At 32.0% G+C, this 17,082-nt stretch overlaps 1 protein-coding gene across 2 annotated transcripts; it reads right to left on the bottom strand.

Moving 5' to 3' along the window:
- Positions 1–6,199: 6,199 nt before the first annotated feature.
- LOC147405560 (uncharacterized) lies at positions 6,200–8,696 on the bottom strand. Of its 2 annotated transcripts, none has more exons than XM_086433335.1 (2): positions 8,328–8,696; positions 6,200–7,699 (listed from the first exon to the last, which is right to left on the bottom strand). In XM_086433335.1, exons 1-2 carry the CDS (start codon positions 8,394–8,396, stop codon positions 6,602–6,604), a joined length of 1,167 nt encoding a protein of 388 aa, XP_086289461.1. In that variant the 5' UTR covers positions 8,397–8,696; the 3' UTR covers positions 6,200–6,601. The 2 variants fall into 2 exon arrangements, with proteins under 2 accessions (XP_086289461.1, XP_086289462.1); XM_086433336.1 differs by lacking the exon at positions 8,328–8,696 and adding an exon at positions 7,852–8,211.
- Between the last annotated feature and the right edge of the window lie 8,386 nt (positions 8,697–17,082).

Genomic DNA, 17,082 nt, shown 5'->3' with positions numbered 1-17,082 from the left:
TCTTTTATTATTGAAAGTGTGTTCAAATCCGTTTGGGTCTTTCTCTTACTCGTTCAAATTCTTCAACTTGTACATTTCTCCTAATTGGTGCCGGAAACAGTCTTTGTCTTATGTGCCCAAATCATCTCAATTGATTTTCTCTTCATGTATTGCTTTATGGGTGTTGTTCTTGCATAGTCTTGAACATATTCATTTTTAATTATTATTACTTTCACACTCATCCATCTCAACATCACAAACATGACGATTCTTGATTGCCCAACATTAAAACCCATGAAGTATGGTAAATTTATGGGTTCTTATAAAATTTACGTTTATTTTATTTGATGTCCTACACTTTAACCATCCAATTCTGATTTTGTGGCTAACATCTTCCTCGATCTCTTTATCGTATTGTATAAGTTTCATCATAGATGATATTGAAAAATATTTCGAAATAAAAATTGGAATTTATAACAAAAATAATAATAACAGTTGAGATGTAAGTTGAACTAACATTTTGTTTTTTCTTGAAAAATTATGTGATATTTATTGAAACTCCTTGTGAAATGATAGTCCTAATGTGAAGGAAAGACTTAATAATGGAACACCACTAGTTTTTGAAAAACATAGCTGGTTTTGAAATCGTGATCGTTACGAAAAGTAAAACGACCTCATAATGAAATGCTGTTGTTTAAAACCAAATTTGGTTGGAGGAACAAGATCTATTCAGCCAACCCACAATTCTAGGATAAAGTTTTCGATTAAAAAAAAAAAAAGAAGAAAAAAGACAGACATTTTATGATAAGTCATCGAATAATGAGTTTTGGGGCGTTATATTATAGTATTAATGGCTGTGATTCACTTGTCATGGAACGTTTTTAAAGTCCTATGCCCATATCAATGCTATAAAATATATGACCCAACCAGCCTCCCAAACCAGCCATTAGATATAAAACCAATCTCAAATGTGTAGAATATTTTAGACAAAATTGAGGAAATTATGACAAATAAAAAGACAACCTTTCTTTTTTTTTTATGACGGATTATGGCCTCTTATAGCACCATATCTAGCCCAAATCCCTCTATACATGTAATACCTCACAAAACCACATACACTAGGTATCCAATGAAAGGGTTTGAACTCAAGATCTCTTCTTTTCTTGGAGTTGATCTTTCATTTTTATTATTATAGTCGAGTTTCTATTTCTTTTTCAATATCTTTCAAAATCAATTGACAATGAATGGAGAGACCCAGGCGCTTATAAGGAGAGAGAAAAGGCAATGAGTGTCTGATGTGGGACTAAACGCAACATGCCCTCACATGTGTGGGCTGGACTGGACCAAAGCATGTGGAAATATGAATTGAGTGACTTGAAGGAGAAAAATGTCCGCTCTAATACCATGATAAATTTGGGGGTCCAACTCAAAATCCATTGGCAATGAGTGGAGAGGCCTAAGAGCTTATAAAGAAAGAGACAAAGCCATGAGTGTCCGATGTGGGACTAAACGCACCTGGGTTTGATTGAGAAGAGCTAGAAACCACTCATCTAAATATTACATCCCTAGAAAGGTTCTTCTTACTATGCATATCTTGTAATCTGGGTTGGGATCCGTTGACTCCTAAGAATGACTCGTGAAAAAAACGAATAATCCCAACCCTTTAAATATAAAATCCAATGGTTGAGATCTATGAGTATCAATATAACACAAATCTCGGAGATATTTATCCCAAGGATAAATCTCAACAATTGGATTTCACATTTAAAGGGTTGGGATCATGTGTATTTTTTTCCTTGACCGAAATAATATTAGGATGCTTTTGCAATTAAAAAAGTTATCAACAAAAACAAATTTTCCTCAACAATACTCACCCTTTTCTCATTGTAATAGTAAAGATACACGAGTTACAAAAATTGGTATTTAATGTTAGAGTTACATTAATAATTTAGAACTTCAAAATTTTATATCAAAGTGGACACAAAGAATATTATTGACAAGGGTTTAGGTCATGATTGAAATAAATATTTGTTGAATTGGTTGGATTGCAATCCCTAATTCAATTTGGTTGAATCGATTTATATTTATTAAAAATATTTATACGTAACTTTCTTCTAAAGTATCTTCGATTTTTTCATAAAAAGGTAATTCATGAAAAGCTGCGGTTAGGGGCGCCCACGAATTATTGAAAAATTAAGTAAAAGTTTTTACTTAAGTTTACCATGATTAGAGCACCCCACCTATGTCGACAGACATGAACATGTCAACAATGAAGGAGGCATGCCGACATACTTCCAAAAGATTTTTTAGCCTATGTCGACATGTTCATGTTGGCATTGCTTAGTCAATGACAATATAAACATGTTGAAAAAAAAAACAGGGTGCTTTCATCAGTTGGGGTGCCCTAATCATCAGAACATTTTGTTGTTGGGCCTTGGGTAAATGGAAGCCCTAATTAATAATTGGGGTGCCTATAACACTAGCCTTCATGAAAGCCAATGGTTCACTAATTAAACCAATTATATTACAAAATCCATCGAATTTTGTCCACCCACCAGTTCGGTTCGATTTTCAACACTGGACAGTAATATTCTTATTGTCCACTTTGATACAAAAATTTGAATTTAAATGGGTGATATCTGACTACTTTTATTTTAAGGTGTATAATTATGATTATACGTATCCCGATGCAAATAATCTACAATTCTATGATTGGGGCATAGGGGGCATTATAAAATTATTACACTTCTTTTTAAGCCACAAAAACACATTTGCACCAATAATTACTAGTAGTTCTTAAGAAGAATCAACTCTAGACATAATTGAATGGAGTGACAAGATTCATTTAACTGAACCCAAATCTTTGGTATAAGGTGTACATATTAATGAGGTGTACACATAAATGCAGCCAGCCTTGTCCACTACACCAGATATTGTGATATATGACCATGTTATACATTTGTATTGGAAGAGATTTAGTAGAAAAGGTTTTGTAATACAAGTGTGATCAAATGTGTTGTTTTATATTGAAGTTCACATTATTTTAAGCTTATGTGAATCATATAAGTTCTCTACCCTACACACATAAACAAAGATGGATCAATACCAATCAGTTAAATTGGACAAACAAAGTTGCTCTCAGAAGTGTAGCCAATTTCCAATTTCAAGATTAAGACTAGAACCACTACAACATGCTACACTCATGGAAAAGTCTTCCAAACCAATAAACAAGTTTTCATTGTTATTGTTGGAGGCTTCAAGCTTTGTAACCGAGGCACAAGCACATAAGAAACTTAATCAATGAAGAGTTAAAATGTCATAACTTGTATCAAAATTAAAGGCTCGCCGTCAAGCTTGAAATACAAGTGCTTTTTACCAATTAAAACAAATAAATAAAAATAAAAAAATAAGTCCTTTCTCATAATCAATCAATAATGGTAACAATGTCAATTACTTCAAAAGACAATTTCTTCAAGAGTTATATAGAATTAGAAACAAAAAAAGAAGAAGATGAAATACGAGCAAGCGGAGTGTTATAAAAGACTAGCTTCATTAACTTCTAACACAATTGATAAAAATAAATATAAGTTGCCCAAGGGGAAAAAATATATGCTTTTTGGACATTAAACTCCACCAAATTGCAGCTTTTCATTTGTTTTAGTATCATCTAACACATGGTTAGGAATTACAATGACTAGTTGACTACCCCCTTTGGATTGGATTCAAATTAGAACTAACAAACCCCAACAATTTTCAGACTTTTAAAAAAAAAAAATTTATTTTTATCTTATGGGGTAACCCATGACCTCAAAGTTGCTTTGGAACGTGTAAAACCAATTGAGCTATAGGTCTAAGGCCAAAAGAGGGAGGCATGCAATACGAGGACTTCCAGGAGGTCACCCATCGCAGTACTACTCTCACCCAAACACGCTTAATTGCGGAGTTTTGATGGGATCCGGTGCATTATTGCTGATATGTAGGGTTAGCAATGGGTTGGATAATATTCGTTTACCCGATTCATCCTACCTAAGTTATTTGGGTATGGGTACAATTTTTTTATCCAATTAAATTAACCTATAATTATTTTTGTCCGAATATTTTTAGGGTTGGATATGGATAAGCATCCTATCTAACCTGAATATCCATTTATCCAAATTTAATATGATAAATTCACAATAAAATATATGTATTACCCAAAATTAAGGTTTTTCCATCATCTTTACAATGAGGTATATATATTCAACTTTGATATCCACTTGAAATTTGGGCAGAAGTCCGATACAGATATCCTTTAAAAAAGTGGATAAATAGTCGGATATGGCTATCCTTAGTATAAGTGGGTAAAAATTAGGATACGGATAATGAGCTATAGAGTTGGATAAAGATATAAAAATAGCTTCATCCAACCCATTGCCAATCCTTCTGGTAAGATAGCACCCAATGTGCGATCATAACAATGACACCATAAAAAAAAACCAACCATCTAATTTCATGGAAAGAGTAAAATCAACTTTGTCATTAACAATTCTTCAAATTAGAACTAACAAACCCCAACAATTTTTAGACATTTTTTTTTTTAAAATTTATTTTTATTTTATGGGTAAGTTGGACATGAACCCATGTCCTCAAAGTTGCTTTGGAATGCGTAAAACCAATTGAGCTATGGGTCTAAGCCCAAAAGAGGGAGGGATGCAACACGAGGATTTTCAGGAGGTCACCTATTATACTAATACTCTCACCCAAATAAGCTTAACTGCAGAGTTTTGATGGAATTCGATGCCTTATTGCTGGTATGTAGAGCTAACAATGGGTTGGATAATATCTATTTACCCAACTCATCCTACCTAAGTTATTTGGGTATGGGCCCAAATTTTTTATCTGATTAATAATTCGATAAATTTATCCGCAATTATTTTTATCCGAATATTTTTAGGGTTGAATATGGATAAGCATCCTATCTAACTCGAGTATCCGTTTATACAAGTTTAATATGATAAATTCACAATAAAATATATGTATTACCCAAAATTAAGGTTTTTCCATCATCTTTCCAATGAGGTATATATATCCGACTTTGACATCCACTTGAAATTTGGGTAGAAGTCGGATACGGATATTCTTTTAGAAAGTGGATCAATAATCGGATATAAATATCCTTAGTATAAGTGGTAAAAATTAGGATACAGATTATGAGCTATAGAGTTGGATAAGGATATAGAAATAGCTTCATCCAACCCATTGCTTGTCCTACTGGTATGATAGCAACCAATGTGCGATCATAACAATGACACCATAAAAATAAAAAAAAAACCAACCATCCAATTTCATGGAAAGAGTAAAATCAACCTTATCATCAACAATTCTTCAAATTATAACTAACAAACCCTAACAATTTTCGGACTTTTTTTTTTTTAATTTATTTTTATTTTATGGGTAAGTTGGACATGAACCCATGTCCTCAAAGTTGCTTTGGAATGTGTAAAACCAATTGAGCTATGGGTCTAAGCCCAAAAGAGGGAGGGATGCAACACGAGGACTTTCAGGAGGTCACCCATCATACTACTACTCTCACCCAAACAAGCTTAACTGTAGAATTTTGATGGAATTCGATGCATTATTGCTGGTATGTAGAGCTGACAATGGGTTGGATTATATCTGTTTACCCAACTCATCCTACCTAAGTTACTTAGGTATGGGCCCAAATTTTTTATTTGATTAATAATTCAAAATTTATCCGCAATTATTTTTATCCGAATATTTTTAGGGTCGAATATGGATAAGCATCCTATCTAACCCGAGTATCTGTTTATATGAGTTTAATATGATAAATTCACAATAAAATATATGTATTACCCAAAATTAAGGTTTTACCATCATCTTTCCAATGAGGTATATATATCCGACTTTGACATCCACTTGAAATTTGGGTAGAAGTCAGATACGGATATTATTAAAAAAAAATGGATAAATAGTTGGATATAAATATCCTTAGCATAAGTGGGTAAAAATTGGATATGGATAATGAGCTATGGAGTTGGATAAGGATATAGAAATAGCTTCATCCGATCAATTGCCAGCCCTACTTTTACGATAGCACCCAATGTGCAATTATAACAATGACACCATAAAAAAAACCAACCATTTAATTTTGTGGAAAGAATAAAATCAACCTTATCATCAAGTAGAGAACCAAAAAGATAAAATGATACAAATCAAAGAATTAAATGGTCAACAACCAGACAAATTGTAAGAATATATGAATAAATTAGTCTCAAGGAAAACAAAATTGCTAGCATAAAAATGCTTGGGAAATGTCATTATTTTTCTTTTTCTTTTTCTTTTTCTTTTTCATTTTTTTTTTTTCCATTTGAGGAGTCATGCCATGCCAACAAGAAGTGATATACATACAGCCTCTCTAAAAATTATCTCCACCTTGGACGAAACCCAACGCGAGAAGAAGGTCCCGAAGTGTAAAAAATTATCCAATTCTGTTCAATCTTGCTCTAAAGAATGACCTAAATTCAAAGTCGCCAAATGTCCAAAGAATCCTCCCCGGGGTGTTAAACATGTCGCGCACCTCCAACCATTACAAAGCATATATTCCAAGGCCTTTCAGTAAGACTTAGCCACTCTCTCTTTTGCAATTCCCGGGTAAAAGAAACTTGTACTTATCGGCATTATTCAAAATATATGATGGAAGATGAACGGCTGAATAAGAGTGAGGGATAGGCCCCAACTTTCCAATGATCTCCTTGAACGTGTACTCTTCGGGAATCATGTCAAATAGGTCAGCCCCTTTGCAAATTACATCCTGAATTCTTTTAGGATTTAGGAAATGAGAGAACCTCACACGATCAACATGACTATAAGCTTTCATCTTAAATATGAACTCGCTAATACGTCGGAAACAAAAGCTGCAATGCCACCCCGCATCCGCCAAAATATTGTCGGTTTGCCGATAATGTGCGTACCTCGTCTTACCCGTCTGATATATATGGATTGATGCTCTCCAGCTCTTATTATCTAATGGAAACTCGAAAGAGTACAAGTAGTTTTTAAGCCGAAGATGAAGGATTGGAGGGATTCCATCACACCATCGTAGGAGATTAATTGTGTGGGCGCTCGGGATCTCATCAACATCGGACATGATCAACAAGTCATCATTGGTTATACCCGCAATTCTAAGAAGCTGATCGAGTGCTACACGCTGATAAGCCTCTTCAACAAATGGGTTCTCTCCTTTCTTAAACCTCCCCCCAATTGTTCCATAAGTCAAACGAGGCTCGATAAATTTGAACTCACTTCTATGGCTAGCAAAAACTAGAGGCTTTGGCAAGCCAGAGAAAGTCGAATTCGATTCAAGGAGAACAAACTCTGTGATGTAAGGGTACAATTCGTTCCATCGAACATTAAGGATGTCAAGCTCGTTACTGAACAACACTGCATCAAAGACACGTCTTGGGGATTCTCTGATACCCCACCCATGAAGTTTGCATAAGTTCTCCATTGGCACATTTTCATCGTAATAGTGTGGGATATCGTGAAAGGGTTTAGGGGGAGATTCCCATATTGGCCGTAGGAAATATGTGATCTTCTGTCCATGCAAATAGATACCAAGGACACATATCGGAACAATGATGAATAGAAGGATGTAGGCTTTGAAATCTAAACCTCGGAGAATGCAGCGTAACCTCGACATGCTTACAACTCCTCGAGCCTCCTGAAGATTAAAACATGAGATTTATAAGACACTAGAATGAATAAACTGAAATATACCTAAACGAATTAATCCCGAACCTTGACAAAAATGAATTTTATTAAAAAAAAAAAATGGTTTAAACTATGAAGTTCAAACCCAACACAAGCATATACATTTAAAAGTTCCAAATCACTGATTTGTGATTCGCCTTCTTGTAAGAAACAATGCTACAGAATTATAAATAAAAATAAGAAGAAAATGAGAGAAAATTTGGATTTTCTGTAATAATAGGGCACAACTTCATGATTCAAATTCCCAAATCACAAAATCATAAATTTCTCTGAATCTATTTTAAAACAGAAAAAGATCTCAAGCAACGAAAACACCCATCTAAAATTTGAAAATTTTCCCTCATTAACTTCAACAATCCACATATACATTAGGGGAAATTAACATTTAAAAACTAAAAACAGAGATAGAAAGAGAAAAAAAAAAACAAAACCCATTTCTATTAAACCAAAACAAATCGAGATAAAACATACCCAGAAGAGAAAAACAACTCAAAAATCAAAATAGAAGAAAACTAACCAAAAATATGAAAATTTCAACAAAAAAAAAAAAAAACAAACAAACAAAGGAGAAAAATTACCTGCCCACAAACATGTTCACAGATGTCATCCTTCTTCTTCGAGCTATAATACCCTCCTTCAGGCATCATGAACACCCAATTTCAAGAAGGAAAAACAGGTATTTTTTTTTTAATTTTTTGCCGATTTAATCCGCCGTTTTTTTCACTCTGTTATCCTCGTTACAAACAATATCAAACCGTTAATCCCAATCAAACTTCAAACAGACAAAAGGGACAACTCACCCTACAATTAGGACAGAAAATCGATAAACACGCGAGGATCTTTGGCTATTAGGGCAAAAAAATTGATAAAAAAAGGGAGGATCTTTGGCTCCTGTTCTCTCTCTCTCTCTCTCTCTAACGGCAATAATAACTGTTTGGTGGTTTCTCTCCTCAACAGATACTCTTTATTTATAGACTGAAATTAAAAAAGAAAAATTCAAACTAAAAAATTAAAAAAAATATTAAAAATATTGAGAAATAAATACCCTATGTTTAGATAACATGTTCGGCTCTCTGTAATGTATAATTAATTTTCTATTTTACTTAAATAACTATTGATTATATGATCTTAAGCATTTAAATTATGGGTATTTTGGTCATTTTAGGTTGAGACTTACGTCGTAGTATCATATACGGCAAACGGCACGCGCTAATTGACTTAGTCAAGTCTTCCCCTTGAGTCACCCTTTTGAGTCCAGGACTTGTCAGGAGTCTTTGAGTCTGTCCAACAGACCCCTTCAGGTTTTGGTTAATTTTTTAGTAACCCCCTGTATTTTTTCAATCTGATGACAAATGCCTTGACTTTGGTCTTTTATGTGAGATTAATAATAAAAAAATGACTTTATCTTAAAGGGAGAATTATTTAATTGAGCCAACTAGATGGTAACTTGATAGTTCAGTTTGTAAATTTTTTCTTTCTTAATGCCCTTCAACGGTTCAACCTCTTTCGATCATCATGATCAACGACTCACATTGTTGAGAGACTAACTATAGTCAAGATCACGCTTGAACGTAAATGGTTGATCTAAATAATTCAAATGGTTAATCTCAACGACTTGATTCGTAGATTTCCATGATTTGAGTTTTATGTTTTGGAAACGAACCGACACGACATAGGTCAGTTCCACTAAATAAGAATCAAAACCAAACCAACCCAAACCGAACAAAAGTCGATTTGGTTAAGTTTGATTCTACAGATTGCCAATATTTTATATGTAAGTAATATTTTTTAATGAAAAAATAAACATAAAATTTATACAATAATCACTATTTATTCATAAAAAGTCATTAGTTTATCCCTACAAAATATAGGGATATATGTCCTAACTCATAAAATAATTCATAATAATAATTATTATGAATTATTTTATATATTGCATAAGGGTTCGGTTCTCGATTTGATTTGGTTCTATACAAGTTTGATATTAGAATCAAATCAAATTCATCAGTTCTCCATTATTATAACCCAGAATTAAATTGCAACTTGTTCCAAGTCGAACCAAACCACCCTAACGCTATCGGTTTGGTTCCACCAAGTTGCACTCCTATATAAAATCTAAATTGTTGGACTTTGTTTTTATGCGGTCGAGATTTTTTCATGAGTCGTTGGAGCCCAATCCTTTACTAGTTGGATGGTTAAGCTACCCCCCAAAAGTAACAAGGCAATTAGATAGAAGTCCCCATCATAAGGTCAATTAAGTAATTTTATTTATCTTAAAAGTCCATCTTCTTTTTTATTTCTCCACTAAGTCAATGAAAAATATCAAATAAAAATTTAATCATATAGAACTAAACCAAATGATAGACAGAAAGAAAACGACAAATTGACAATTCTTCTGTAAAAAAATCAAAGATTAATGATAAAATGACGCGCTTATGAGGCAAGTGTACAGAACCGTAGATCTTTTCCTTGTGTATCTCAAAAAAATAGATCTACGCTTCTATGTACTTGTCACATCAAACATGTACGTGCTAACATGCCATTTTATCACGACTAAAAATCAAATATTCTTTTTCATGAAACTTGAATGAAATGGATTTGTTGCAAAAAGTTAAAGAAAAAAGTGTTTCGATCATTTTATTGGTCGCTAGTAGATAACCATACGCAAAGGACTATGCCATTCATTTGCATCCAATCCAACTTCCATGGTTTAAGGTTGATAAGTCATTTGATTTCTCCCACACCATAAAAGAACAACTTAGAGGTCGATATGGGCGAGTCAAAATGGCATAAATGTTAATAGACAATTTACAAGATGAGAGCCGCAAACGAAGAACAAGTAATCCAATGGGTACGAAGAACATCCTGTTCATTAAATTTCTTCACAATTGGATCAAGATCACGTTTTTATCTTCAAAATGACAAAATCTTAAAATATCATCTAAATGTTGTATTTCTCTTCAAACCCATAGTTTTGATATAAGTTTCGTCGAAAATCACATTAATTAACGAAATGATCCTATTCATTCATCTAATTAAGTCTAGAAATAAATTTTGATTCTTATTAGGTAACAACGAGTTTTTCATTTTCTTTAATGGTTGGTAAGAAAATTGGCAAAATTTTTTTTTTTCAGAAATATAAAATTTGTGCATCTATGATTATGTATTTTTGCGAAAAATTATTTTTTCTAATGGGCATTCAATCACTCATAATACATTCCAAAGAAAAATATTTTTTTTTATGAAATATTTTATAAATTTAAATATTTTAAGAAAATATTTTCTCAGATTCCACATCAAACAAATTTGGTTTTAAGGTAGAAAATTTGGCAAAATCAAACAAATGTCTACAAGGCACTCATCCATGTCCACATATAATATTAATCATTTTGTGGGATCTCTGACACATGACCTCTCTAGCCACCTTCCTAGAACAGTAGAACTTTCATTTTGGGAACAAAATTTTTATTTTTTTTATATATATTTTTTTAATTTTTATAATCTTCATATGGACTTAGACCAGCCAAACCATAAAATAATTTAGATCAATAAGATCTTTTCTAAAGTTAATTAAAGGTGATAAATGTTGAAATTTTGATGTAATTAGTGGATCATTGATGAAACTTTGGGGTCTCTATGTTAGAAGAAATCAGATTGAAAAAGTAAGAAATGATGTCTCCGCGCACGTTTAGCTTTTAATAGACGTAACTTTATGAGCGATTATCGAAACTCTTATGGGCCAATTAAGAAAAAGTGTTTTAGTCTTAAGGCATGTTAGGAAAGTGATTGTTTAAAGGGTCAAATTTCAGTTAAAATTTAAAATTTATTATTTTTAATAAATTTTCTTCATTTTTTAGCCATTCTGGGATATTGAGAGTTGATCGATTCAGATCGAAATCCACTATTTTGGATTAGCTACAAGTTTGAATAAGTTTCCACTTTTATTTAATATTTTTTTATATTTATAAATCTGATTGTATTAGAAAGTGAATTCAACTTAAAAATCTGAATTTTATTCAAACCATTGTTATTCAAATTATCAATTGAACTACAATACTTTTGAAAAAATTATTCATTTGTTTTACTTTGTGGATTCAAGATTTTTTAACTTCTCTTTGTTTCTCCATTCTTCAACCACAACAAGTTCGACAAATAAATTTGATTTGTTCTTTCACGGAGATTATAAGTAAGTTTTATTATTTTTTTAATTTTTAAATCTCTACATATTTACATCCTGATTTAAAAGAGGATCGACACGGACATTGTTATTGGATTTAAAGGGGTAAAATAAGAAATATCATGAAGTTGAAAGGATATTCTTGAAAATTAAAAAACAAAACAGAAGAGAAAAGACAATTAGGTTAGAATTGTAATTTTCTAACTCCCCTCCCCATATTTACATCATGATTTAAAAGAGGATCGACATGGACATTTTTTTTAGGTTTAAAGGAGTAAAATAAAAAAATATAATAAAGTTAAAAGGGTATTCTTGAAAATTAAAAAATAAAACAGAAAAGAAAAGACAATTAGGTTAGAATCGTGATTTTCTAACTCCCCTCCTCATATTTACATCATGATTTAAAAGAGAATCGACACGAACATCTTTTTTGGATTTAAAGGGGTAAAATAAAAATAATAATAAAGTTGAAGGGGTATTCTTGAAAATTAAAAAATAAAAACAGAAGAGAAAAAGACAATTAGGTTAAAGTCATGAGTTTCTAACTCCCCTCAACCCCCCACCACCCCCTTCAAAAAAAAAAAAATCAAACCAAACCATAGGTTTTTTCTTTGGGATATGCAACTGCACATCCCTATAAATATGTGTAATTATGTATCCCGAGAAAAATCTATGATTTCTATGCACAGCCACATGGGGGGAGTAAAGTTGTCATTATTCATAAAGTCAACAGTTGTCTTTGATAGTGAGAATAAATTCTTGTGTCAGGAAGACAAAGAGTGGGACCTACCATTGTGTTTTATTATACCAATTAAGATAAATGGATACTACATCACGAAAAATCTTATTTTTATATAAAATTATAAATATTTTATAATTATATAAAAATAAAACATCAATATCACTCATTACTCAACTTGGTCAATTTTTCAAAGATCAATCATGTTCTTCAAATTCTTGAATGAGACAACTCGGTTTTTTGAATGAGTCCAAGAGGTGACTGATTCACAATAATGAACTCGTTCCATGGACTCCATGGACCACGAAGACTTGTACTCTTCAACTTGTCTGAGATTTAAAGCCATGATGACCCACACACGTTTAGGACCATTTATAACATTAAATTGGTCAATAATGTCTGTTTTATTTTCTATAGGACACAACACATATTCCCTATAATATTGGTAAAGGTAATTGATCTATGGTCAATCACTTATAATTTTCAATCCAAATGGGCAGATTAATAGAGTAATTTTAAGATACTCCTCCAAGTTTTGATATATATATTAGAAACACCTCTTGAAAATTTAACCTAATGATGCACACCCTAGATTTTTTTTTCTCGAGATACATGAAAAAAAAAATTCCACAATTCTTTGTGCAATGCCATGTTAGTGCGGTGTCCAACAAAGTCGGTTCAACATTTTCTTAAAAATAATTATCTATCCTATTTGGCATCGAACAGGTTCCCTGTGTATAACAAATATTTATAGGATTGATTCTTATTCCAAGGTTTTCATACTTAGAATTGAAATCTATAAAAATCAAAATCGATGTTTTATTTTGAATTTGGTTTTTGTGACTTTTACACTCAATATGGTCCATTAATGTTTAGAATTTCAAAGATGAAATAGAAATACATAATATATATAGATTAAATTTTGTACCTTAGTCCTTTCATCTTTATTTGAAACAAAACATACCATAATTCCTTTTTTTCCCCCCCTTTTTAATTTGTAACTTTTTAGTTTTATATAAAACTATAAGAAGTCTCCCAAACCTCAAACTTCTCCCTATCTTTGTAAGTATTTTCAATTTATACTTAGTTTTAGAGTTGGGTAGGGGGGGGGGTGTTTGTTAAAAAAACAATACAATTTGTTATTTTTTTTTTAGATTTCTTCTTAAAACCCACCATTTTTTTAATCCCTAGAAACCATGTCTTATTGAGGCATTTGAACATTAAAGAAAATAAAATTTTTAATTTGGCAAATTGACGAATAATTAGTTGGTGATAGATCAATTAATCATACAATATGATTAAAAAAAATTTCTTCACCTTAAACATGATTTTTTATTTATTTTTAAGGTTGAAGATTAGGTAGTTTAGTCTTCTTTGAAAAATAGTAATACTAGGACGAAGGGCAACTTGTTGAAAGTAAGTACAAACTCAATTACATTGACCCTCTCCTCAACTCCCGAAAGAAAGAATTATGTCTTCTAATTGTTGTAAAGAGAGATGGATAGAGGAACAAGCACGGTAGGCACCCTGAGTTTACCAACCTCAGTGATCGGCTCCTAAGAGTTCCCACTAGGATTGGGGTTAGGTCAATAGAGATTTTTTTTAATAAAAAAGGGGAGCGAGATTCAATCTAATTTTTCTTAGTTTTTAAGTGGAATATTTGTTAATTATGACTATATAATAAGTAGTCGATTAGGAGGACTGCTATGTCACTACAGTCTTAACTACTTCATGTGGTCATTATTCATATTTTTTTGACTTGGGACATAGAAAAAAGATCTACCCCATTACTCACTACTTTCTCCCTGTGATTGGGGGAGGGGAGTACTCAAATATATGTCAAAACCTAGAGGGGCTTAACAAAATTACCTATTATTTAAGACACCCCCCCCCCCCCCCCAAAAAAAAAAAAAAAAAAAAAAAAAAGAAAGAAAAGAAGCAAATGGATGAAGATGAGGGTATTTCATTCATTTTCTAATAGTCTCTTCTAGAAGACCATAGTCAAGAGTGTAAATCATCAATTTGAAAATACAAGGGCTATCTCAAATATTCCCCAAAACCTGAAGGGGGTACATCTAAATTACCCATTATAACAATATTAATAGAAAGGAGAGCGCCTAGACCACGACGAGGACCTGCGTCAAGTCCTTGAGTTGTCTCCATCTCTGGACCACACACATTACTCTTCTATTACTTGAACAAAAAAAATTAAATTTCTCTAAGTCTATATTATTTTATTTATTAGATACATTCATCTAGCCCTCACAAGTACAAATTGATTGCTGAGGCTATTCTTTAATTCCATTTTATAATAAGAAAAATATGAGCCTCAACGTTAACATAACGTCGAGACAGCATAATATTTACCAAAAGAAACATACCTATAAGATAAGACTAATGATTTTCTAATTCAAAAATTTTCACTCGGTCTGACATGTCAAAGGCACAAAACCGTAGATTTTTTTTATTTATTGTGTATCCCCAAACAAAAGATCTATGGTTCTGTGCCTTTACCACATCAACCGAGTGAAAATTCAAGTTAAAATATCACGATTCATAAGAAAAAATCAAATCAATCCTTTGAAAAATCCATATTTTTTTTTCTCCCTTCATAGCTTAGGAAAATATTATTTTACGAAATCCAATGGATGATTAATTAACATCAATATAGCTTGATAATGGTGATTTTATCATAGTCAAGAGGTGAGAGGACACATATAAAGGACAAATTGGTAGGTTTGCCTTGTGATAGTAGTTAGGGTGTTGTTTGGTTGCTTTGTATAAGTTTTAAAATATAAATATTATAAATCACTCAAACATTCTTGTCTACTTTTCAATGCCAGACTAAAACATTTTATAAGAAAACAAGAAATAGTATAGGGAAAATGGTTATCTTTCCCCATTGGATTTTCTTTTACCCTAAGATTCTAAACATGTGGAATACCCACGAAGAAAACATCTCTTTCAAGATCGTCATCTTGGTATCGTCCATCAAAGAGATGGATAGGCAAGGTGTCTCAGCTGTGTAGAGTCTTATGAGGTAAAGGAGAAGACTTAGCCGAGGTTTTGAAAATCTCTTCCAAGTCAATAAAACTTGACCGAGTTATTTAGAATTTTATGCATTTTAATTATAAGAATTTAATATTCTTGTTATCTAAATAAAATAAAATTAATGACTAAATATTTTATAATGATCAACCTCATTTTAGAAAGACAGTTGCCAACTAGCTTAGTTGGTAAAGTCTTTGGGTGATGATACCAGAGTCCTAGGTTATCGAACTCATTAAAAAAATAGGATTATTTGACAATAAAAAAACCTTACTTTAGAAAATTAAAATAAATAATTCTAAAATGAGTTAAATGGTTTATCACGTCCAAGACAACTCGGTCTTGTCTATGACCAAGACAAGACATCAAAGCAAGTCTTAAAAACATGACCCGCAGCTCATTTCAAAATGAATCACATTATTTGACCCTACTCAGCATAGAAAAACTCCTAAAATCTATCAAAATATTAAGACTATAATAATTGGACTACAAATATTTATTTTTGTCATTTTCTAATGTTTAAACAAATTTTTTCACTGTTTCAATAATTTCCACAATGCTCTCATAATTTTCACAATGCTTTTATTGTTTCCATGAAAAGTAGTATTTTTCCAAATGTAGTACAAAATCATGATCTTACATTTAGGGTTTAGGTTCCTCACATGGTCTGAATTGAAGATGATTGCTTCTTGCCTCGTTGGTGAGGACTTGCAATCGTATTCTAATGATCAAATCAATAAAAAAAAATATGGGAGGTAAAGGCTTAAGATAGAAAAAATTGCATATAATCTTCAAAAGAATTTTTATTTATAATTTTTTTGGTATTTAGTGTGAGAAAAAAAATTATTCGATCGTTAACACATCCACAGATATTGACAAATTTATAATTGGACACGTGTTAGCATCATACTGAATCCAACTCTTGCATGCCCAAGTAATGTGCATGCTCTTAATGTCTGTCAACATGCTTTGACAAGTCAATTGCTTTCATGTGATTAAGGAGACTAATTACTCCATATTAGGAAAATATGATAGAAGAACAAATTGAAGTAAAATCATATGAAGTAAGAAAAGCAAAATCAATAGTGATAGATTTATATTGACGTAATTATTTGAGACTTACAAGATAGTTAGATTTGCATACTTAAGGGAAAGAAAAGATGGAGGAATGTGTTATATTGGAAAAGTTGTTTCATCTACGAAAGTAACAAAATAGTTGGCACGATGAACTTTATCAGCTAATCTACAAATATAAATCAGGAGAAACTGATGACCATGTTACAATAAAATGCAATCAAGTTGTTCAAGTATGGATGCTAAAAAATTGCCACCATTGTAATTGTGCATGTGCACAAACGTGTGTAGTGCG

This window comes from Akebia trifoliata, chromosome 3 (genome assembly GCF_017979445.1).
Source record: "Akebia trifoliata isolate Shusen 1 chromosome 3, ASM1797944v1, whole genome shotgun sequence".
In the NCBI taxonomy this organism is placed as follows: Eukaryota; Viridiplantae; Streptophyta; class Magnoliopsida; order Ranunculales; family Lardizabalaceae; genus Akebia; species Akebia trifoliata.
The sequence above is the reverse complement of the archived record's forward strand: the minus strand, read 5'-3'. Positions and strand labels throughout refer to the sequence as shown.